A 26,041-nucleotide genomic window follows, 5' to 3' on the forward strand; every position below is an offset into this window, starting at 1 on the left:
TCAAGTCAAAAGATCCTCGAGTGTCTATGATATTGTGAAATGCGAAAACCGGTCTCATTGAGGTTTCACCTCTGATATCTCCCTGGGGAAGTCCATAAGCCCCTTCAGTTTTTGAATGGCACAGTAGAGATGTCAGAGCACAGCGTACATCAATAATGTTAATATATGGACAGTTCTTTGGTTCTAGCATCACATCTTCTACTCCTCAGCCATTTAAGGTTTCAGTCACGCTACATCACTGTCAGCAGAAGTGAAAGGCTGTGTGTCTGCATGCTCGTATCTGTTGCCTCAGGTCACAGATGTCTAGAGTTTGTGAGGGTTCAACCGCACAGGTACGGCAGGGAATGTCTGACCTTTTTCTAAGGTCTGAATTGTTTGTCCCATTAGCGGCAGTTTATCTTACGCTAGTCAAAACACAGACTGTTTAGATGCACCCATAGTAATACTTATCCCAAGTTGTGAGTTTACAGTCTGATTTGTCTGAATAATTGCTTGTAATTTATAGTGTGTCAGTGGATAGTTGACAGGGAGGTGTAGGAAAAGTGAGGTCACATGGCATTTGGGACGTAATCAAGGTCATACATGCACTTTCATTCAGTCTGGAACAGTAATCTGTTTTTTTTTTTAATGTTTAAAACACTCCAACTGAAATCTTACCAGTCCTGTTTTTGTAGTTTGGCCTCGAGCATACATACACATTACTGGGACCACAAGTGGCCTCAGTGCACTTGCTCTAAATGACAGAGGTGACTTGCAGCATGAATTTAGTCCTTAAAATATTTAATTGTACATCATGCATACTTGAAGACTGCAGCTCAACTATGCAAAAAAAACATTTGTACAAAATGATAGATAATCTGAATAACTTGACTGATCTTCAACATAGCTGAGCTAGTTTTATCACTAATATCAGTCTGATACATATGATCATCTGGTTTTAGAAAACCATAAGATTAAGTAAGTTATGATCATCTACAGTAGTTTTTGAAAACCATAGATTGAGTGAATGAGTTAGTTACTTGTGATCATCTAGTTTTAGAAACCCATAGATAAAGAGAGTTAGTTATTAGAAAGTATAGTTAGTTTTAGAAAACCATAGTGACTTAGTTACTGAGTTATGATCATCTAGTTACAGAGTACCATAGATTGAGTTAGTTATGATCATCTGCTTTTAGAAAATTCTCCTGTGGTGACCTACGGAAGGAGACAGATAGAGATTTAGTTAATTAGTTAGTTAGTTAGTTGGTTAGTTAGTTAATTGGATGGTTAGTTTTGATCATCCGGTCTTGGAAAACTGTAAGTCAAGTTACAAATATAAACAGCAACACAAGTCGGAATAGTTTGAAAGTCTGAAACAAGTTTGGTGGATGTTGCTTAAACATTTTAGGACAACTTAGCTTTAAGAATTTTAGTCTCAGAAATGTAATAATAATAATAATAAATAGTGGATCAATATGTTGGCTTTATCAAGTTTTGGGTAATGTTTCAGGGTAACAAAAATGCTTTGTAAATATTGTTCAGGGCTTTAATTTGATGTCTTTACACAACGCACACCAACTAATATTTTTTTATATTATTTTCCTGTTCCTTTCACAGTGTTTGCCAGTTCAGAGCCCGTGCCAGGATTCCAGGGGGACACGCTGCAGTTGGCCTTCATCGACCTCCGACAGGTACAGACCTCTCTGCAGACAAGACCGTTCTTGATCCACAGTCCCAGTGAGTGAGCTGAGGGGAAGGGTGGAGAACATATAGCATTAACAGGCACTAATGGATTATCCCAACCTGAACACGCTTACCTTCAGGAGGGGAAATCACTTAGTCGCAGTGGGGTTCATTATGCTATCAGGAGCTCTTTCTTCATTTGGTCCTGTTTTTTTAGTGCTGCTTGGAGTTTGAACTTTTAATCTGGGCCTGAGGTGCTTAAGGTGCAAAACTGGGGTCATGTCGAGGTTTCTTCTACAAAGGTATGTCATATAAGGAAGTATTATTAGGGCGTGGAGTTAATAGCACTCAGTTTAAAATCCCTTTGGTTTCTAATACCTCTATTTATGTTCAGCAGAAAGCTGAATGTGTCTTCAAATCACACATGCTGAAGTATTCCGTCGGTTTTTAGGATGCTGTTGAAGGGGGATGTATTTCTGTCATAAATGTCCCACCCTCTTGTCCCGATTGTAGTTGTGTAGAACTCGAGCTGTGTTTTTCAAGACATCCTGACTGCTCTATTCCATGTAATAAAAAATTGAAGGGGACTGAGACTTTCAAGCCCTTAAAGGGATAGTTCACCCAAAACTGAAAATCCTCATGTCGTTTTAGACCTATGACTTTCTTTCTTCTGGAGAACACAAAACAAAGAATTATGGTAACCAGTCAGTTTGGTGATCATTGACTTCCACTTTAAAGCATGAAATATTTTCTCAAAATACCTTTAAAAGAATCATAAAAGTAGACCATTTGATTGAATTAAATGCCATTAACGTCAGGTTTTCAATGATGTTTGATTACAAGATAAGTCCATTTTGATTCCCATTTGGGTCTGTTCCTCACATAATGCTATTGTATGACTTAAGAGGACTTGTAAACAATTTATATACAACACATTGATGATACTTTTTGGTGCTTTTTAGGATCTCGACAGCCTGAGTCCTTATTTACATCCATTATAAAGAGCGGCCACTATATGGACCATTTTCACAAGGTTCTCCGAAGCGAAAGTCATCATAGTTGGGTGAACCTCTATAGTGGTGATAGTGCTAAAGTTTGAAATGACATGAGGGTGAGTAAATGATGACAGAATTTTATTTTTGGGTGTAATTTTGGGTGCAATTTCAAACCACATGCTGAATCACATACACCACCTGTTCATGGGAAAGCTCTGGCTTGATCCGCGTGGCACACACCGGTCGGGGTGGCGTCTTTCAGCATGTCACGACTGCGGCTGCTCACCAAGACCTCTCGATTACCATTAGCATGACGCCGCTTTGATCCTCGCCTGGTTTCTTGGAGGATTTGCTGACAGCTTCTCTCAAGTGCTCTCAGCGAGCTCTGGCTCCAAGTCAGGCAGAGTGAGCTCGGACAAGGTCAGAGATAAGGAGAGTGTAGTGCCGGCCGTCAGAATTTACCTATTCACCCCAACCGCCCCGCCCCCCGTGTAGATAACCTTCCCATCATGCATTATGACGCAGATCTGCCCTAGAGCTCTTATCGCAGTCAGACATGAAATTGATGCCAGGCTCCCGCTTTTTTTTTTTTTTTTTTTTTTTTGAGCATGTACCGACACCAAATAGAGAGGTCACAATCTCCCTGCCAATCTCGCAGCGGCTAATGGAGCGGCTCTTGTTTACTCTGTTGTGTTTTAAACGTTTTAAGTTCTTGTTGTCTGTAAGGTGATACTGTGCAGGGCTGCAGATGCTTGTACTAATACTGGTAAAAATTCACTTGCTAACATCACTTAAAAGAGACTGAAATGTCTGAAGGCACATTTCTGAACAAGCCAAGTTTTCCTGCATTCTTCACTTTCACCAGCATCGCGAATAAGTATCTAAAAGTAGCGATGCTGCTAACTTGACTCCTTTTTTCAGTAGCGTGAGAATAGATCAGTTGTTCACAGTAATACAGCTTTTCCAGTAATTAACTACTTTTTGCAACAATTATCATTTAAAACATCGCTGTTTACAGTCTGTTGTGAACTGAGGCAATAATCAAAAATGCTTATATTCTCTCTTATGTATAGCATTAATATAGCTGTTCAGTTTTCTTTTTCTTTCTTCGTTTCTTACATTTACTTACTTGCTGACTTACCATTTCCTGCATTCCCTAAGAATCAAACAACGACCCTGTGTTATTAGTGTCACACTGCATATTCTGAGCTACGTGAATGCTTCACCATTAACACTACTGTTCTAAACTTTGGGATCGGCGATTTTGTTTAACTTTTTTTTTTTTTTTATGTTTTTGAAAGAAGTCTCTTATGCTCACCATGGCTGCATTTATTTTCTTAAAAAAACAATAAAAACCATAATATTGTGAAAATGTATTACAGTTTAATAGAACTGTTTCAGCATCATTACTCCAGTCTTCATGATCCTTCAGAAATCATTCTAATTTGCTGATTTGGTCCTCAAGAAACATTTCTTATGAGCATCAGTGTTAAAAACAGTTGTTCTGCTTAATGTTTTTGTGAAAACCGTAAAACATTTTTCAAGATTCCTTGAATAGAGCATTCGATTGAACAGCAATTTTTTTTTTTTTTTACACTTTTGGTCAATTTAATGCCTCCTTTCTGGAAAATCCCAAACTTTTGAAAAGTGGTGTATATACTGTATATAAACAAGGTGTATTATAGTATATATTAGGGTGTATTTAATGTCAATGTAATGCTCTCATCCTAATTGAAAATGAAAACCCCTCATTGTCCAGAAAAATGCAGCTCTGAATAAATGCTCATTGCAGTTGATAATACGTCCCCTTCAAATGAACCTTCAACTCATCTTTGACTAAAACATTCAGAGGTGAACGTTTTCTGTAGATTACTCACTGTGAACTTTGTCGGGTCATGTTGGGCTTGTGAGTCTGTAGTGGTGAGATCTCTGAAAGGTCATGATTAGTGCTCCAGTGACTAGTGCACATAGACTGCCCTGTGGGAGAAATGCACTTTACTGGGATTATAATAATCCTAAATAAAAGCACACAAATAATGTATAGAATGTCTAAATAGTGACTTATTTATAGTGCAGAATCTAAGATATTGCTATATATTTTCAGGGTGGTCTGGGACTTTAGGATCCCACCATTTATCGAATATTCATCAAGATTTAATTCATAACAGTCCAAACTAGTCATTCGTTGGGTATCCAGGAAATGCATGACCTTATATCATGTATACTCTGAATGGCATTTAAATCTGTTTTGGATAATTGATTTAGCTGTATCACCCTGGCCCAAGGTCTGCAAATATTGACACATACAAGCACAATCTTGTTGCCCATGATGCTCCGCAGGGTCTTGGTGTGTTTAGCAGCAATATTGTCACAGCCCAGCAGGAGCAGCAAACAGCACTAAATAGCGGTCTGAAAAACAGACCTCCTCAATACGGACCACATAGTAGGTGTGAAGTGCTATTAGCCCCCTGAACCCTCCTCTCCCGGCCCTCCATAATGAACGAGCCATCCAGGAATTGTCCCCCATTGATTGATATTGATTTGCATATATAGAGGTGAGTGATCTGGTCCTTCTCCAGCAAATTAAGTTCAATGTGTCCAGAGCCTTGCTTTGAATCCGAGTTGCAAAGTGGCAGGGAGCCCACTGACCAGAGCACCGTGGAGCCAGGATTAGCTCCTCTGTGGGTTATCCGGAGGTCACGAAGGGATTTCTCTTCTTTTTGCATTTAAAGTGCTCCCAGCTCTCCAACAAGTGCCCTAGTACTAACCCCCGCCATCAGTGTTTGACCTCACACACTTCTCTTGCAACTTGCAACTTTCTTTTTTTTGGACCTTGAATATTGTTTGTTTCTTATGATTACGGTTCTTATATAGAAAAAGTTTAAAAAACTATCTGGGAATTTCAAGAACAGTGTTATTTTAGTATCATTGACATACTATTATAGTTTTTATTAATATTTTGTGTGTGTGTGTGTGTATATATATATATTAAAGATTAATTTTTATTTCAGTTTTATTTTATTTATTTTTTTACATCAAATTTAACTTAAAAAAATGAGAACTAGCCACTAGGCCACTAGCTAAAATAAATTTTGGGGAAAAATGCATATTTATTTTATTTTAGTTCAAATGTATTTTATTTGAATGAATGAAAAAGTTTTATGGTTTTAGTTTTATTATACTTTAAGTAGAATAATCCTGACCAGGCCTATTAAAGTCATGAGAATAAAATATTTTTTAATGTTTTTTTTTTTTTTTTTTACACTTTATTCTCAGCTGTGATATATTTCTATGGCTTGAATTATGTATGCATTCTCTGTAAAATTATATTTAAGAATCTTTGCATACATTCCTTGGAAATTCTTTTGTTCAAGAAGCGTGGCAGCCCTAATTGTTATATTGTGGTGTTCATGTTTTTCTTAATTTGCATAAAAGTGTATGCTAAATCAAAACAAATGGCAATTCCATTCATTTTATTCTTTTCAGTGTGTTACAACCTATTCTGTTGGTTCTAGTTCGTTTTGGCACAGACAGGGCTTAGACGAAGCCAAGATTAGGTCATAGTTCAATTAGGACATTTAAGTCATTTTTAAAAACGTGCCTTAGAAAAAACATTACTGGTGACAAAATAAAGGCATTCATATATTTTAAGATCAGTCAGAGCAAGTTTCTTTCAGTTGAAACAGCTCAGACTTAGATTTTAGTCTGGCGATAGGCTTAAGCCTTGTCTGTGAAGCTGGGGGTATAAGTTCTAAAGTTCTGGTTTTGACACTGTGTTTTTTTGTTTTTTTTTGTAATTCATTCAGCTTCTAGATCTGTTCATGGTGTGGGATTGGTCCACGTACCTGGCAGACTACGGACAGCCCACCTCAAAGTACCTGCGGGTGAACCCCTCCACTGCGCTTGCACTTTTGGAAAAGTATGTAGTGTTTTTACTCTTTCCTTCAGCTCAGTGAAGAAATGCTAATATCAAACTCAAGCTTCTTAGACTGCTTTACAACAGTTACTTTTCTAATGATGATTCATGATGGTTTAGAAGGCAGCTGGCGGCTCACTAGTTTCAGAACAGAATCTCAAATATAAGTGATTTGAACAGTGGAGCCCTGCTTTGTTTTTTAACCTAATATATAATCTTCGTCCTCTTTCTTTTTTCTTACTTGCCAATGCCAGAGTCAACAGAGGGTACGTAGATCCAACATGGATTTCTCTCTCTCCATAGTAATGTGATATGCTGCATGAATAGACTCTTACATTCCTACATGTCAAAAATAATTTATTTCATCATCATTTATTCATCCCACACCCATTGCAGCATGCATACTGTACAGAGAGGCTGAATAATAATATAATTTGAATAATTTACATATCATGAGACATATGTCACGGATCACTATATCATGACTAATTCATGATTTTTACTGCACTGAAAAATCTCTCCTTGATAATGTATTTAAATGGGTTTAGTATGCATATGCACAATTGAGTCATCATCTGATATAGCATATTTATCATAAAAATATGCATTTATACTGGAATTGTTGTCATTTTTACATATGAGTTTAAAAGAGAAGCGTGTTATTTCTGTGTCACTTGCATCACCAAAAGGGTTGCAAAATATGTTTGTGATTTGTCCAAAGATAAAAGATAAATAAAAAAATAATAATAATTAAACTTACCAAGGCAAATTTTCTGGTTTTTATTTAGTTGAAGTACTAAAATAACTAAAACTAAATAGACTAAAAATGACAAGAAATTGAAAAATTGTACTAAAATTTAAGCTAAAATTAAAATTGATTCAAAAATATGAACAAAAATTAATAGAATATCAGTGTTTCTTTATTAACACTGGTTCATAATATACTGTAGTTTTAATTTGTTTAACATTTTTGGTCATGAAATAATTCACATGATTGTATTATTTTGTAGTTGTTATAACAATAATAATAATAATAATAGCTGTTTTCTGGACTACTGTAATATTTTCCCCTCATTTTGCTTTTCCAGAATGAAGGACACAAGTAAAAAGAACAACATCTTCTCCCAGTTCAGGAAGAACGACCGTGACAAGCAGAAATTGATCGAGACAGTGGTGAAGCAGCTGAGAAGTCTGGTGAATGGAATGTCCCAGCATTCCTAGAGTCGTCCACATGAACTCCAAACACCGGGCTGGGTTTGACAATGTAACTCACAAGCTATGTTATACTTCTTGCTTTGGCCCTTTTTTCGAAATCCAATAACTCGCTGTAAGGTAACTACTCTCCAAGTACTGTGGTATATTTTGACTGCATCCTCCATGTCTTCTGCCAAAATATTCGCCACTGTAGGTTAATAATGTAAATATAGTGCAAAAATGAAGAGAAAAAAAGTGAACAGATGAAGTTATGCAGTAATTTTTTGTAATGTATTTTTAAAGGTTGAGAATTATGTTTTGTACGTTGTGAAAGTGCAATGACTCCTAACACTACACTTGAGAGAGCGGCGGCGTGTATGTGACTGGTGATGCTGATGGTCGTATTGCAACCTGTATGAAATTCTCCCTGGTGTAACATGGATGAAGTTTTTATTGTAAATATTTTTAAATATATTTAACACTGCTATGAAATCATGCTTCCCATCGGTCTGCCTCGAGTTGAAGTCGACTCAAGTTTAGGTAACTTAAAAATGCTAAACATTTGCATGAGAATGCATCGTTTTTCTTTTACGTTGGCAGACTTTGTTCCAATTTGTGTGCACAGACAGCACTTCTTTATTAAAAAGAATCTAAAATTGTCAGCTGCATTTCACTGAACAATGTACAAATGCACCACAGAATTATATTTAATTTTTTATTTTCTCAGGGTGAAATGAAAGCTTTGGGTTCAGATGCTTTAGAATCTCATTTTTAGGTGAAAATAAATAAGCAATAATTGGTCCGGCTACAGACATTGAAAATTCCAGATTAATATCTTTATCCACATGGATTTATTTTGTTTCTTAAAATTTATTTTGAGCAGGCATTTTGCACTGAAAATTATTTAAGTTTGCCTTTTAACAAGCAACTGTATGGTCATGTATTTAAAGTACCACTGTATATACCATAATATTTTATTAAAATTGGAGAAAAATGGAATGTAAAGGTAAAACATTTGTCATCTGAGGGTGTTTCCATATTTCAGTTTTCTGTTGTCTTATGGTTGTAACAACACTAACATTGGTTTCACTTTCAAATAACTCTCATAACTTAAAAGACATGGTTAACAAATCAGTAGTTCCTTTACATTCAGATATTACAAGTGTTTGAATGTACATTAACTAATGATCTGTTATGCATTGTGGAATTTGTTCAAATTAATAATGAAAGTTACTGTAAAGTGTCACCCAGATATTCAACATTTCAATGAGGCAAACAGAATCATGATATCCAAAAACTGGCATTACCTGGAGTTACACAAACCCAAGTGACTTCAGTTGTTTTCAAGGTCCGCCCATTTTTATTTGTGTGCTTTAATAAAATTTCACCACAAAAATACATTTTGATCCATTGTTTTTTTTTTGACTTCTAATGTCTTTACAACATTGTTACTCTATACATACAGATTAACTCCTCAGATTAAAATGGAAAGAGTCCCCTTCAGATTGTTTCATTTTTTATTAAATTAAAATAATATATACACATTTTTCAAATTAAATGAAATTAAGATACCCAGCCATGTTAAACTTCTTTCTGGGGAATTATCTTATTCTATTGTTGAGTATATGTTATTTTAATATTAAATATTAATGTTAATTACTAAATATTCAATGTAATTGTTTTAATTGTACAATTAATTGTTTTACTGCATTTAAAGTCATGCTTATTTTTGAACCGATGATGGCTGATATTTCTAAACTTCATTTCCCAAGTTTTCCATTTGGGATGTTCTTTAGAAGGATATATTGGCAAACAATCCGCTAGGTCCAGTCTGTCATCACTGAATGAATTCAATCTCGATGGAGGTGGTCCGGTGGGCTGGGCCCTGCACTGGTCCATCACACATGTACCATTTATGTCGCTATATATATATATATATATTTTTTTTTTTTGTTTGTTTTTTTGCCATAAATAAGAAAGTTACAACAAATTGAAGCAGACAATTGATAACACCCAATTAAAGATTGCTTAAAAATACAATAAATCAAATAAGTAAAAATACTAAAACAGTTCTAGTAAAAATGTTAATTATATCTATTTGGATTTTTTTTTTTTCTCGCGTAATTTTTTTTTTTTTTTTTTTTTTTGAAGATTACGTCAGACAACTGTGTCAGTGAAGAGCTTGAGATTAAATAAAGGACCAACTCCTTGGGGGACCTTCACAAGAAGAAACGCAAAGTGAGACATTACACCAATTAAAAACAATCTCTTAATCATAACACGATTCTCAGATTATTCTCTTATTCTGAACCTATCCTGAGCGAACAGATTTTGGCAAATGCATTCGGTCACGCAGCTTTGGAGAGCTACATTCACTCTTAAAAAATTGTATTTTTATTGACATCTATGGTTCCATGAAGAACCTTTAACATCCAAGGAATCTTTGCATTCCACAAAAGGTTCTTTTATAGTGAAAAAAATTGAACTTTTCTTCAAACATCAAACATTTCTTCTATGTCATTAAACATGTTTTTTCTACGTCATCATTGTGGAACCTTTACTTTTAAGTTTGTTCCATATCTGCAAGATCTGGTGAAGACAGAAATATCTAAGTGGAGTTCAGGATGAAATTCCATCAATGTCAGAAATTCAAATTTGCATTACTGCATAAATAAATACGTGCTGTACCTTTTTTACACTATTTGGGGTTTTTTTGCAGCGTTTCCTGATCCCAAAGGGATGGAGAGTTTTATACAGCATCAGTGAAATGCATGAGACTGATTGATCATTTGATCCTGACCGTTTTGCCTCGGAAAGAAACGAGAGCAAACCAGAATGTTTCAGTTACATCCCATTTGGAGATGAAATGAGGAGTGGCCAAGATCATCATGAACAGTCTTGATGTTGAACTGCTCGCCAGCTCAGAATGGAAACTGGTTACCAAGACAACCCCAAAGATGCAGTACCGTCCTCCACCCTGCCAATGGACTCCATGTTCATTTCTCATCCTCTAGCCTTGCAGATAAGATTCATTATTCATATTTTCAGACCTGTTTAGTTTGATTTTTTTTTTTTAACCAGCGTGCACTTAGAAACATATTACACTTGAATGCTCTGTATGAATACAGTACCAAAGAGGAGGAAATTATTGTAACATTCAAATAAAATGCAGATTTACTGTTACATTGGCTACTATTTATTTTAATATGATTGTTGAATTTCTTTGCATTTGGAATTTGTAGGTATTTGAGGCATTGCAGTTGTTTGAAACTAGTGCCTATGAATATAATAGCTCAGTAAACTGCTTTCCTATAAATCTAGCTTCCACTAATGTCAAAAAATCTAAAACTTTTTCCTTGTATTAAAAAAAATGCAAATGTATCTTCACTCTATTCTTTCAAACAAACCATGTTTTGATGTTTTGTTGGGAATAGTTTTAATTTAATTAGTTTATTTTTTCAGTTTTTTTTTTTATTATTATTATTATTTCCCATGTCCTCACTTTCTTTAGGATTCTATTAGTCTTTTATTTACCAGTAATTAATTTTGATGGAAATTTAACAGCTTAAATATCATTAAGAGCTTGTGACAAAATTCAGCTTCAGAATGTCTTCAGAAGATACATATAAATAAATATAAGTGAATATAAAGTAAATAAAATCACCAGTAATGACAACATTAAAGTAGTCAGAATTTTATTGAAATACTACTACTACCTTTTTTTAATACAGAAGGAGAGTTCAAAAGCTACTGCAAAACACAAATGACCATATAAACTGTTTTCACCCATTAGTGACACAGGAACATTTTATATATTCCGCTATCTTATCGTTTTGTTTTGTTTGGCAAGGAAAAGGCCTTTAATAGCAGCAGTATTTTGAAATGCATATAAAAGACGGAACGAGGCTCCAGAGGCTGGAGGTTATATAGCTTAAAGTCAGTCTTCAGTCTGACCCTTTAGTGAACTGTTTGGCTGTGCTCTCGTGACCCCCTCCTGCAGTGCTCACGGTTCAAACTGCGTTCGCGGGTCTATATGTCATGTAAACTCATAAATCAAAGACAAATTCACTACCTATAGCTGTGCCACGTGTCACTAATGTGAGTCATTTTATGCGAGTAAACAACAACAGAAACGGTAGCTCCGGCAGGCTGCGTAGGCTACACGTTATCCGAGGTAAACATGTGCGCGTTATATCTGAAATAGCTGCTGACAATGAATATGTTTTATATGATCACAGGGTAGGCTATATAAAGTAGCTAATTTACCCAGAGGGTAGAGACATTTTTATACACGGTAATCGAAAACGATTCCTTTTCATCATTGGTGCGAATTATGTGGGGATGGGGGGGGGATCTGACGCCCCTAATTAAGGCTTGAGTCCTCAAGTAGCCTACTTCTTCAGTATAATTATATATGTACGGATTCAAACATAAAAAGTTAGATTACAAGTAAGGGCGCACTAAATAGAGGCCTGCGTTCGCCTGAGGAGGTAACAATAACAATAATACGCTGCTTTAGCGCTTCTGTTCCGTTCTGAACTCGACAAAACGGCGTTATTTGTCTCTATATTAAACATTTAAATTGACATGTTTATCAAAATGGTTGGCGTTGAACAGTGCACGACAAAAGGCAGTTTGGGCTGCGCGAAAGTAACCCTCAGCTTGCGTCCTGAAAACCGCTGACAAATTAATTCAAAACTTCGAACTTCTCTTAAAATCATTCTAAAGTTTGCGGACTACTTTTCACGGCCATTTTCAAGCTTCTTCCTTGTAGCTATATCTATATGTAAGCAGATGATGATGATGAAACTGTGATAAAAGCGACGATCTACATCCAAGGCTCCAATTAAAACTCTCTCTCTCGCACACCAGTGAAAGGCTGTTTATCTCTTGACCCAATTAGAACATTACTGTAAGTGGCTTTAATGATGCCCTGGATTTGATTTTTGTGATGGACAGCGCAGAATAGATGGCAGTGTGGATAATTACTGCTGCTCAGGCTGCGTATCTCGTTATTTGATGGACAGTGAACTTGGCGAGCTTTGCGCCCAGAGTTCACAGAGAAGTCAGGGTCCGCGCTGCAGGGTCACCAGCGGGTCACCAGCGCCCGGGAACGAGCACTGAGACCAACACAAACTCAGCGCTGGGTATTACAGCTTATACGTGCCATGTATGGTCAGCGATGACTCTCCAAAATCGCTAAATAAACATCGAAGTGAGAAATAAATAGCGGACAGCGTGGATGCTTTGCGTTTAGGCAACTCCCTTTTGGAGTATTTTTAGTAATGAATGCTCTTACTGCATGATTTGGCTCAATTTTGTGGTGAAAATAACAATCAGTGCAAAATGAACGGGAAGATTTGGACTGAAATGATAAAGAATAGAACAATTAGGCGTTTACGATTCAATTCAGTTCGTTGTTCAGTTTTATTGTCAAGACTAGTCGTTTTAATCCCGCAATCAGCATTCCCAGCCCAGCTAAATCATCACGTTTTTGGATCTATGAACATGTACATTGCATTATGCAACCAACTGCAGTCTTTTCCACATATTTCCAAATATTGGCTATTTATATTTACAATTATTATTTTTTTTATAATTATTATTATTATTGTTTGCTTTTTAAAGTGTTTTTTCTGTTAATAATTTATAAATATTGCTCAGTCACAACAGAAAGTTGCAAAGAAAAGTTTAAATACATTGTGTTCATGTTTTCTATGAGACTTAACAATACATTATTAATAGAGCTTTTAAAAATCGTATGTATATTGCATGTGTATTGATATGTTTTATGATTTTATTCATGATGACATAGCCTGTATCACATCTTTCAGAGGGCTTTAAGCAGCTTTATGTTGATATAAAATCAATTTCATTTACAGTTGGCATTTCTTTTTGTAAAATATATAAACAGCTTAACAGAAAAGTTTGGTCACAAATGTTGCCAGTGGATTAAATGGATTAAAGTACAACACTGCACTGGGTAATATCACAGTTTACATATTGGATATAATCAGGAAAAAAATGCATACCAATAATGAAACACAATTTTGAGAGCTATAAATAGGAAGAATTTATACAAGCTTTCTTCGGTAAAATATCCTTGAACTTCAGGTTGCATTGCTTTTGGCTCAGGTTGAAAGAGTTTATTAGGTTCATCAAAGCATTTCACACACTGCTATGACTCTGACGAGGGAAAACAAATCTCATAATTGCAAAAATTCACAAATAAGGCCAAGTTTGAAGGTTCGCTTGGGGCATTTGGCACGGTCGGGTCATGTCGAAGAATAAATATGGCAATGGTCGAGTAATGGGTTAACATATGAACGCGCTGCTTACATAGACACATGCCTAAAATACCCTCAAACATAGATATGTCACGCGTGAGTTTTCCCCATCCCATCACACAGGATGAAAGGTGAAATGCAGGCAGACACACATCAAAGAATGAAGAGAGGGAAAAATTTGGAGTCATCCTGTCTCTTTAACTGACTGACTTCCCAGCTTGTTTTTTCCACGTTATGGCTGTCGTAAAAACAGTAATTCAGACTGTGGGTGTTTGCTCTTCATGTACCGGTAACCTAGCTCTGCTCCATCACTTTTTAAGCTGACCCGGGTTTGAACCCGCAGCGAGACAATGATCATATTTATGATATTACTGCACACTCTGCTCCACATGAAAACAGGTCATAACAGCTATGGCACGGTTCCAGGTTAAAGTCTAATGTGAGATCAGATCCGGCAACACTGCCCTGACAACTGTCCTAACTTATTTCAATCACTGACCTCAACAACTTAAATACGTCTAGGTTGATACACACAGACATTTTGTAGACAATGTTCACAGATGTTCACTATTATACTGTAATGTATATTGATATTGTAAACAGATCCTGATAATAATGACTCAAATCAACTCTGTGTATTTTTATAGCAAATCATCTATAGGTTTCTATATAAATAGAAACTCAAAATCTACAGAGAGCCCAATAAAAAAGTAACTATTATAAATAAGAAATATTATACTTAATTTTTCATATTAAAAATAATTTTTCCATTTTCCATTCTATACCATATAAATGTACATGTGTAGATAAGCTTTCTAAACTCTGTAATGGCCTTTTAAGGACCCCCCACCCCAAAGAAGGACAAAAAGAGGGACATTTAAGGGATTTAAAATGTAAAAGTAGAGCTTCACAGTTAAGCTCCTCAATTAAATCCTCTACGGCATTTCTGATGGCACACAAGCCCAGAGTAATGAGTGTAAACGACGGGAATATTGGCAACAAAAGAGCCTCGGATGCTTCCTTTTGTGTCGGGGGAATTAACACCTTTTCAAAGTGAAATCTCTGGATTGTCTGCCTTCTACAGGAGGTGGTATTAAAATGCGCCTATAACAAATGGTTCAGAGTTTGGAGCAGCTTCTGCCCTGTGGGCGGGGCGAGATGACACCACAATTAAAGATGAACTTTGTGTGAACTAATTTATCTGTGGAAGGTAACAGGAGGAGACCTGCGCGCCATGGATATATAAGGGCGCACAAGCGAGGACGCCCTCAGTCTGTGCGTAAAGACGCGTCTCCTCTCCAGAAGCTCTTTTGCGATCTTTGCGCGCTTCAGCATGGGGCTGTACACGCTCATAGTCACCTTTCTCTGCACCATCGTGCTCCCCGTTTTGCTCTTTCTCGCCGCGGTTAAGTTGTGGGAGATGTTATTGATTCGCCGGGTCGATCCGAACTGTGGAAGTCCCTTGCCGCCAGGTACCATGGGCTTACCCTTCATTGGAGAAACGCTCCAGCTGATCCTCCAGGTACGCGTGCGCTTTTATTGCCATCTGTACAAGTTCAGCTGAATTTGCTTAGCTGGTAGCTAAATGCGATGCACTCTAATGTTTTGTTGTTTTAATAACGGATGCATGCAGAGCAAAATGTGCATTTGGAATCTTTGTGCCAATAACGCGTTTTCCTTACACACAGAGAAGGAAGTTCCTCCGGATGAAGCGCCAGAAATACGGATGCATCTACAAAACGCACCTCTTTGGTAACCCGACTGTCAGGGTGATGGGAGCCGATAACGTGAGGCAGATTCTGTTGGGCGAACACAAGCTGGTTTCTGTTCAGTGGCCAGCATCAGTGAGAACCATACTGGGCTCTGACACGCTCTCCAATGTTCATGGCACTCAACACAAAAACAAGAAAAAGGTAAGGATGCTATTTTTTGTGTTTTGTATATTAAGTTACATTAATGTTGTGAATTTTGTACATTTCTCCCAATATTATAACAATGTTCTCTGAGGAACTTATGCAAGAACCGTGTCAGTTTGTCAGTGGTTCCTCCTGTAAAGCCATTACACGTGAAATATTTTGAGGCAATTGAGATGTTCTTTGATTGAACAATGGAATTTTTGAGGCATCTTCAAAAGTTAGCCTAGAAGTTGCAGATTTTCTGAGGAACCTCAGATGGTTTCTCAAGTATCTTCTCATGTTTACAGTGTCAATCTTCACTGTCCAATAAACCCCAGCTTCATTCTTTGCATTAAAATGAAAAATGTTTGAAAAGATGCACTGACTTTTTTTTTTTTTTTTTGTATAATGTTCTGCTTAGGCCATTATGAGAGCATTCTCAAGAGATGCTCTTGAGCACTACATTCCAGTTATCCAGGAGGAGGTGAAGAGTGCCATCCAAGACTGGCTGCAAAGAGATACATGTGTGCTGGTTTACCCAGAGATGAAGCGACTCATGTTTCGTATAGCCATGAGAATCCTTCTCGGTTTCGAGCCTGAGCAAATCAAGACAGATGAGCAGGAACTGGTGGAAGCTTTTGAGGAAATGATCAAAAACTTGTTCTCCCTGCCTATTGATGTTCCCTTCAGTGGCTTGTACAGGGTAAGTTACCTTAGAATGACAGCCTGAAGATGCATTTTCAGTATGTGAAATAAACTTGAGAAAATAATAATAACAACCTGTGATTTGTTTGGCAGGGTCTGAGAGCACGCAATTTCATTCATTCCAAAATCGAGGAGAACATCAGGAAGAAAATTCAAGATGATGACAATGAAAATGAGCAAAAACACAAAGATGCTCTTCAGCTGTTGATTGAGAACAGCAGGAGAAGTGATGAGCCCTTCAGTTTGCAGGTAACTACTTCTCATTAGACTTATCAGATATTAGTAATCAACATCCATTCAGGGAACATCAATAATAAAGTGTGTGTTTCCCTCAGGCAATGAAAGAAGCTGCTACTGAGCTTCTGTTTGGAGGTCACGAGACCACCGCCAGCACTGCAACCTCACTGGTGATGTTCTTGGGTCTGAATTCGGAAGTGGTGCAGAAAGTTAGAGAAGAGATTCAGGAGAAGGTATGATCCATTGAGTTCTTCTCAATTTGATGGCACATTTAAACCAATGTGTGGGCTAATGGACACATTTTTCTTCGCAGGTTGAAATGGGCATGTATTCACCTGGAAAGACATTAAGTATGGAGCTGTTGGAACAACTGAAGTACACTGGATGTGTGATTAAAGAAACTCTCAGAATCAACCCTCCTGTCCCTGGAGGCTTCAGAGTCGCACTCAAAACCTTTGAACTGAATGTAAGTTGAACTTTAAGGCTTGATCATTAATATTATAGACCGCTTCTAAATGTTCTCCCATGGTGTATGTCACACAAAATCATTCTTTAACACCACATTATCTTTCATTTTCCTTCAGGGTTACCAGATACCTAAAGGATGGAATGTCATCTACAGCATTTGTGACACGCATGACGTTGCTGAGGTGTTTCCTAACAAAGATGAGTTCCAACCAGAGAGGTTCATGAGCAAAGGCCTGGAGGACGGCTCCAGGTTTAACTACATCCCCTTCGGAGGCGGTTCCAGGATGTGTGTGGGCAAAGAATTCGCCAAAGTGTTACTCAAGATCTTTTTAGTTGAGCTCACACAGCAGTGCAACTGGATTCTTTCCAATGGACCCCCGACAATGAAAACGGGGCCAACTGTTTACCCAGTGGACAATCTCCCCACCAAGTTCAGTAGTTACGTCAGAAATTAGTCCTGAACTAACGTGAGCTTTGTACATATGTTTTTTAGATGAGCTGTGATGTATTGGATATTTTATATTTTGTTTATATAAAAGATGTGTATATAAGTCTATACAAGAAAGCAAAAACGAGGGCACTACTTTTTCATGGATCACTGTAATTCTACAGAGTGTCTGTGATGTATATTTATAATGTAGTTGTGTTATATATATATATATATATATATAGCTTTTGTACTGTATGCAACTTATTTAACTTGCTCTTTATCATATGGGTTTTATTTAATAAAACAAGACTTTTCATTACTGGCAATAAGTTGATGCTAATAGTAGAGTTTTATTCACATGCAAATTTTAAGATTGAACATTCTAGACAATGTCCTGATCCTTTCTCATGTAAAAATGGAATCGTTATGTTATCTGAAAAGGTCTTCTAGGCAGACAGGAACACTGAGATCTTATTAGCAACTAAAGTATTCTGAAATGCAAAGTACCTGGAGCCCTTAAAGAAACAGACCAAATGTGGGTCCAGATAAGAATGATGGTTTTGAGTCAAACTGTCTCACAGAAAACAATCATTGCCAATTAGATTAAACATCCAAACAGCTCTCTGTGTCTGGAAGCAGATGGATGTGGAACATCTAAAACAATAACACACCCTGCTTGTAATTTTACTTAACCATAAAGTCTACTGGATAATATTTGGTATGGAAATTTCTAAGGCCTCTAAATTATCAACATGACTAAAACTTTGGCAAATAACTTGTATCTAATACATGCTTTCTGTTGTCTTAGTAAAACTGTGAAAGAATCCAGCTTCAAGTCATGGCACACATACTGATTTTTAGAAAGCACATATAAAAATAATATATATTATTAGTAATATTTCAGGATGAACATTTTCTGGACCAAAGCAACTTTGGTTTACTTGATTATCAATACATTATTTTTTTAGAAAAGTCATGTTAAAATATGAGCATTAAATATAATACATCAGAATTTTGTGGAATGTTTATTTGTCCATCTCTCAATTAACATTGTATTGCATTGCTTTATATGTTTTAAAAACTACAGAGCTTTGATCATGAAACTAAACATTTAAAAATAATTTTACTAAGATTACTGGGAGATATAGAGTGGCAACTGATATTTATATGCATTTCATGAAAGTAATGTATTATAAAGATCTCATGTCATCATTACAAGCTACCAGAACCTTTTGGCCGTATAAATATCAACAACCGCACAAAATTGCATATTTTTGCAGTTAGGGCCTCTGAATAAAAGTGAGGTGTGAGCTCTATATTCTCACTATATATTTGATGTATCAAATGTGATACTCAGCAAAATCAAATATGCAACTTTTTTTATTTATTTTTTGGTCAGTCTTTTTATTATTATTTTGCTAACATTAGCATATGATTTAAAAACAAAATGTATAAAGGTTCAATAAACTGTTCCATAAATAAAAAAAATAAAAAAATCATATGTCAGACTTTACAGGGTTATCTTCTGAAACACTTAACGTTATATTGCCTTAACATTTTTACTATAAGTTTAGAAATATAAATAAAAACGTACAATTCTTAGACTTCTTTCCACATGTTTGTAGTTAAATAGAAATCATCATATAAGTCATTCAAGTGTTACTGTGGGAGGAAGGTTATTTATCTGTTTATTTTATTATTACTGGTGCTGTTTCTCTGTTTTGAGTAATAATGTTTTGTAAAGTACTTGCAAACGACAAATGTTACAGTACAGTTGTCTTTATTGTTGTCCGAGCTCATTACGCTGCCGTATGGTTGTTCTAACGACCCCCATAGGCGTCCCACGTATACTGTTGCAAATTTGCACAAATGCATTACCCCCGGCAGGGCCGCGTCTCCCAGCGCACAGGGGTCATGTGGAAGGGACTTGTCCTTGTGTGACACGGCATGAGAGACAGAAAAGGCGGTGAGATGCTGGCAGATGCCTCTCTCGGCCATTTCTCTGCTTTTCTCTGTTGCTGATTTACATGCGTCCCGCCGCAGGCCTGACACCTTTATGTTCATCCACCCTATCGCTGCAGGTCCAGGCCTTGGGAGAGATGCAGCTGAACTTTTCCTCCTATCACCTTGTAAAGAACGTCTGTCCGGCCTATTGTTTGACATCTAGGGGCGACAACAAAACTTTTTATTCCCAGAGCCATTTTTTCTCTAAATTTGTGTGTATATACAGAATTTATAGCAAGCAAATGAAAGAGGCCTGTTTTTATTCACTCCCTTGAACTGAACACAGTGTAAATCAGCGTAATTGCAGGGTGTTTTCCCTCGGACACTGAACTGCTTGTTGTTTAGCGTAAGGGAAGAGGACAAAAGAAGCATTTTCAGCTGACAAGTTTCTTTTTTTACATTTTCTGCACAAAATGTAAGCCGTGCTTGTGCAAAAGTCAAAGTACTGTGGCCCTGCAGTTGCTAAGGTGTTTAGAATTATGTGTAGTGTTCCTATATGGTTGATTGGATGTTTTTATAAGGCGTTTCTGGTTTGCTGGTTTCTGTTAAATATTAGTATGACTCAAGTCCCCGTTTCATTGCAAATTTCATAATTTAAAGTAATGAAGACAAGTATTTTTCAGTAATATTTCAACTGCACTGATATATCAGATGAGAACAAAGTTGGAATTCAAGCACTATTTCCTCCTGTAGAGCTGCTTGTGGCTGAAATGAACTTGTTTCATAACTAATGGACTTTGTGACATTTTTAGTTACTGAGTTGAACTGAATCAACACTGAACTGACTTGAGTTGAATAACAATATTATCATCTTCTGTAGAGCTTTGTTTTATAATTGAGGAATACTGAAAAATTAACACTGTTATTGTCCTGTTTATTAATGTAAAGCTGATTTGAAACAATCTGTTTTGTATAAAGGACTATATAAATGTGACTTCCCTAGTAAAAAAGTAATATATTTAAAATACATTTATCTCATGCTAAGTATAGTTCAAATCTATTAACATATTTACTTACATAATGTATTAATGTATACATTTTAATTAAACTTTATTTGGAATACTACTTGTGCACAATGCACATTTCTTAATATTAAGCCTAAAATGTGTTTTAATGTCACTATATATGAGGACCGTATTGTCTTTGAATAATATTGGTCTTTAAACACAAGATATTTAAAATGTACCTTAAGTATACTTGCAATAGTTCCACTTTAATTCAATCAGATATACTTCAGTACATCTTTAGTTGAACTTCAGCACTACTTCCGCACAATTAAAGTGCATTAAGTACAAAACTAGTTGTTCCAATTTAGCAGACTTTAAGGATACCAGTTTAGTATACCAAAAGTACAATTGCAGGGTATTTTTATTAAGTACATAAATATGTACATGTATTTGTAGTATACTTAGAATGAAAGAAATCTATTTCAAATACATTTTAGTATATTTATTTGACTTAGTAACACAAGCCGCATGAATTGTGTTACATAACATGTCTGTTTTATCCTTAAGGTTATAGGTTTATTCAAAAACATGTCATTTCAGCTAAACATACTTCACAGGGGAAGTGTTAAAGATGTCTGAACCCGAGCTGACTGATATGACCCTTCAACACTTTAATTTTCAAAGTGAAAATGGCTTTTTCATTACCATGAGGGTCAATGAGAATGTTTCTAAAAGCATTTACACGTCTGCTGCCCTCTTGCCCTCCTGCCGAATCATATCAGACTTTTCCAGCTTTCAATCGGATTAACTATTAGCAGCCCATTGCTATTATTTATAATCAAGAGGGGGCTTTTCACGGGTCCCCAGGGTCAGGAAAAGTTCAGTCATTTACAAAAAAGGCATGACCTCACAGAGACATTAATTTATCCATTTCTCGTGAGCTGGAAGTTTTGCAGGTCTGGTTTACCACTGATGTAGAAAATGAGCTCAAAATAGCATGCAAAAGCCACTTGTACAAGAAAAGAGCAAAAGAAGCATGTGACCTCCTTTAGGCATAAAGTACATCTTCTAGAAAACATTTACACACATTTTTAGATCATTTTTCAACAGTCTTGCAGTTTGTTCCTTTTTTTTAATTATTGGTGGCATCACTATTACTTTTGTTCATTCTTGGGTTTTTTTTTTTAACTTCTAACAGTAAATATTGAACTTAATCAAGTCACATTATTTATATAATGATTTATAAATTACAGCCTGTTTTAAAGCAGATAAACAGGAAAATAACAAATGTTGTAAAATTCATGAATTATAAAAAATTTAATTTCAGCTGTAGTGCAGCTCAACCAACGATAATAATGTCAATATGTAGCTCAGTTTAGTTCAATATTGTTTCAGTTGTTTTAGTTCAAATTTAGTTAGTCAGATTTAGGTAAAGAACCAAAACTCCTTAACTGGAGAAACAATAAAATGTGCAGCTTGAATGCAAATTCAAATATATAAAAGCATGAACAAAATGCATGAATGAATAAATAAAAAATAAATATATATGTATATATATATATATATATAGACATTAATTGATGGACTGCAGTGACTTGTGGATTATTGTGATGTTTTTATCAGCTGTTTGGACTCTCATTCTGACGGCACCCATTCACTGCAGAGGATCCATTGGTTAGTGAGTGATGTAATGCTAAATTTCTCCAAATCTGTTCTGAAGAAGAAACAAACTAATCTACATCTTGGATGGCCTGAGAGTGAGTGAATTTTCAGCAAATTAAAATTTTTGGGTGAACATGCATGGGACAGTAAGCAACCACCCAGAGCACCCTATAGCAACTGCATAGCAATAATATCTCACTCTTTCATCACGGTGACAAGTTATGCCCAGGCAAATTTACATTTTCTCCATGAAAATATCCAAATCTACTTAGTTATCATCCAATATAGTCACAACAAGTTTGACATCACAGCGAACAAAGAGATGAAAACCTCTCTCTTTGATGAGATTCTGTGCATGAGCTTTTGTCAAACAAGGTATCAGAGTACGAAGCTGTGCTCAAAGCTAATGATGTTTGAGCATGTATACATCCACACCCGACACAGTTCAAGAGGCGGCTTTACTCTGGTCAAGCAGATGCGGCTCAGGTTTCTGACTCGTCCAGAAGCGTAAACAGTAAGCATGCACCATTTAGTCCTTAGAATAACACCAAGGCCATCAATGCTAGCATCCAACAAGTGAAAACAAATTCCCTAAATCTTCTGGAAAGAAGACCTCATTCCAGTCTAGGCAGCTTAATATCAGGAGCCTATTCGAAGTGAAGATGATTTATTGCTTTTACCTGTGGCTTTCAGGTTAAGTTGCATGACTATAACCATTACTGAGGTTGTTTTGGCTTTATATCCAGTTGGGGAAACTAGTTAGAAATTGTGACTTTTCAAGACACAAGCTCATAATTTAAAGTAGTATACAATACCTTTCAGAAAATGAGTTAGCTAAAGTAAAAGTTACTATGAAAAGGAAGCTAGGTGTATTTAAGGGACAATACTTCAGGCTATAACTTTCAGATCAGTGTTTATTTGAAAGTGATAAGTTGACTTAACTTAAAAAAAATTGAGGAAACCCGTTCCCTTAAAATGATTAAGTAAATAATAATTTTTCTTTAAAAAGTTAAGTGAACTTGACAATTCACTTAACTTATTTTTTTAAATTATAATTTACTTAATCATTTTAAGGCAATGGGTTTCCTCACACTGTAAAAAGTGATAAGTTGACTTAACTTTAAAAAATTGAGGAAACCCGTTGCCTTAAAATGATTAAGTAAATAATAATTTACTTATAATAAGAACTTGGCAATTCACTTAACTTATTTTTTTTAAATTATTATTTACTTAATAATTTTAAGGCAACGGGTTTCCTATTAAGTTAAGTCAACTTATCACTTTTTACAGTGTACGGTTGCATTATATATGAACAAATGTTTATTAAAACTAAATAAAACCAATAACGTATATAACTGATGAAAAACATAGTTATTAACTGCGGTATTCAGTTAAAGTCACATAACGACTATGGCGGGACTCAAATGAATCAAACAATCTTGTGTTGAACTGGTTACTTGAATTGAACTGTCTGATTGAACTGATTCCCTAAAATGATTTGAACTGAACTTAATACATTTGTTGGTAACATTTTACAATAAAGTTCCATTTGTTAACATTAGTTAACTACATTAGTTAACATGAACTAACAATGAAACTTTTTCAAAGCATTTATTAATCTTAGTTAATGTTAAATCTTTAAACATTTACTAATGCATTATTAAAATCAAAAGTTATCTGTTAATATTATCTAATGGATCTGAGCTGTAATTCTTACTGTTAAAATGTTATTTAATGCATTAACAAACCTTAACCAATTGTGAAGAAATTAATGATAGTTTTATCATTAATAAATGCTTATGCAACATTAGAAATGAATTTTTCACTCTCTACTTGAGTTTTCTTGTGTAATCCTTGGCAAAAAGGCTTGAAAATGGTCATATTCAAATGTAATTTCTTTTATCAACCATAAGACGAAAACAGCAATTATACCAACGCTGAATCCACTTGCCTCCCAAGTATATTTGTTTTTGACACAACCTTAAAACACCTCAAGACATCCAGACAAAACGTAAGACAACCAATTACAGTGCGATCCGCTGAGGTGGGAACTAATGATTGACTTTCTGAGACAACATCTGCTATTATGGCCTTCTGACGGCAATATCTGACGCACTTTTAAGACAAGTTCAAACAGTCCTCAGAGTTCATGCCTCACAGCGGCCTCAAGCTGCTCATTCTGAGGTTTGCGGCGTCTCGTTGCCCTACATATAAACCTGAACAAACGTACATTAGTGCTTCAGTTTCTCTTTAAAACACATCTCAGTTACTCAACCAGCCCTGAAAAGACTCATAAAACTTGAAAAGACTCATTTTCTTGCCTTTTTAAAAAGTCCTTAAAGATTTGTAGCAAAGAAACACAAAACATAAAATCCTCAAATATGAAGACAGTTTAACTGGAAAATCAGTTAATTATCATTTAAATAATACCAATGTACTGTAATAATCGAATTAATGGCTCACTAATTGGGTTTTGGGGTTCTGAGTAAAGGTTTATGTGCCTGAGCTCATGCAGCTCTGATGAATAACAGCAATAAATCTGAAGGGATGTTTGAGTTTTGTAGATGTTTAGCCCAGTGCACTTGGCGTTCAGTGGCAAATCAAAGGCTGATAACTTGTGAGATCATTGTGAGACCTCAGCAAATCTACTACTGCATCTCAATGCCACACGTCCAAATGTTTGATTTGGACTCCAGCACAAAGCCACATACCACTGAAAGTTCAAAAGTTCAGTCTAGCCATGAACTTTGTCAGGACTCAAGTTGTTCTGCAGTCGCAGTATTTTCACCCACGCACTTTCCCGAATAACACAGACTTCTGTGGAGAACAGCGATAAAATTATTGTGAAAATAATTACATGGGTAACATTCCATTTCATAGAAATGCCTATTTGCTTACTTCTCTGGAAAACAAATCCAGTACATTGTGTGCAATGGACAACCAAACAAATACAAGTAGGGAATTAAAAACAACAATAAATGTGTCATCTGTTTTATCTTCTATTGTTTTATTACCCTGCACACTTCAGAGGTGGAACAGGCAGGGTTGCTCCAAGGTCACAGGAGCCATAACAGGGCCGAACTTCGTCCAGATAAGATGTGGAAACCTCTCCCTTGTCGTATAGTTATGAATGAGAGGAGAAATGTGTCAATAACAACAAGTCAGTGGCTCCTGATTCAATTGATAGTTATTTCAAATAATACTTGGAGGATATGTATACTAACTTATGATCTCGAGCTATTCAGTGGCTTGTATTTAAATATATTGTTTTGCAGTTTAGTATATTTAAAGTATATTAACATTAAATGTAACATCACATAACACTACAGTAAAACTATAAGTGGACTTCGTTTTGATAAAGGATGACATTTTCTTATTTTGAATGTCAAATTTGTATATTTCTGTCATCTTGCACTCTTTGCTGAATCTTCCAATCATGTTTCTTCTTGTCAGAATGACAAAAGCATTGCAGGTTCATTTGCACATCTTGACTTACAAGCAGTAGGTCTGATTCCTTCAGGCCTCAGGAGACTGAGAGCAGACGGAGAGTCTTCAGCACTGCTGATAAAACAGAGTCTAGTCTGTGTGTCTCTGTGTTTAGTGCCTACTCTCAAGTCACAAACCCTCTGTCAGACAGTT

The 26,041-nt window shown here is 35.9% G+C and overlaps 2 protein-coding genes across 5 annotated transcripts in view; both read left to right on the forward strand.

Annotated features, from left to right (window-relative positions):
* exoc6 (exocyst complex component 6) overlaps positions 1–9,167 on the forward strand; it is a 57,739-nt gene extending 48,572 nt beyond the window's left edge. For all 4 annotated transcript variants that reach the window (XM_058792931.1, XM_058792933.1, XM_058792932.1 and 1 more), the window contains 3 exons: positions 1,597–1,670; positions 6,464–6,576; positions 7,662–9,167. In XM_058792931.1, coding sequence (XP_058648914.1) covers positions 1,597–1,670; positions 6,464–6,576; positions 7,662–7,794 — 320 coding nt within the window. In that variant the 3' untranslated portion in view covers positions 7,795–9,167. The remainder of the gene's footprint in view (positions 1–1,596; positions 1,671–6,463; positions 6,577–7,661) is intronic.
* A 6,103-nt stretch (positions 9,168–15,270) lies between these two features.
* On the forward strand, positions 15,271–18,129 carry LOC131551059 (cytochrome P450 26A1). Its single transcript, XM_058793672.1, has 7 exons — positions 15,271–15,576; positions 15,743–15,967; positions 16,371–16,652; positions 16,748–16,903; positions 16,990–17,124; positions 17,205–17,357; positions 17,476–18,129. Exons 1-7 carry the CDS (start codon positions 15,388–15,390, stop codon positions 17,812–17,814), a joined length of 1,479 nt encoding a protein of 492 aa, XP_058649655.1. The 5' UTR covers positions 15,271–15,387; the 3' UTR covers positions 17,815–18,129.
* The last annotated feature ends 7,912 nt before the right edge of the window (positions 18,130–26,041 follow it).

Source organism: Onychostoma macrolepis, chromosome 12 (assembly GCF_012432095.1).
Source record: "Onychostoma macrolepis isolate SWU-2019 chromosome 12, ASM1243209v1, whole genome shotgun sequence".
Taxonomy (NCBI): Eukaryota; Metazoa; Chordata; class Actinopteri; order Cypriniformes; family Cyprinidae; genus Onychostoma; species Onychostoma macrolepis.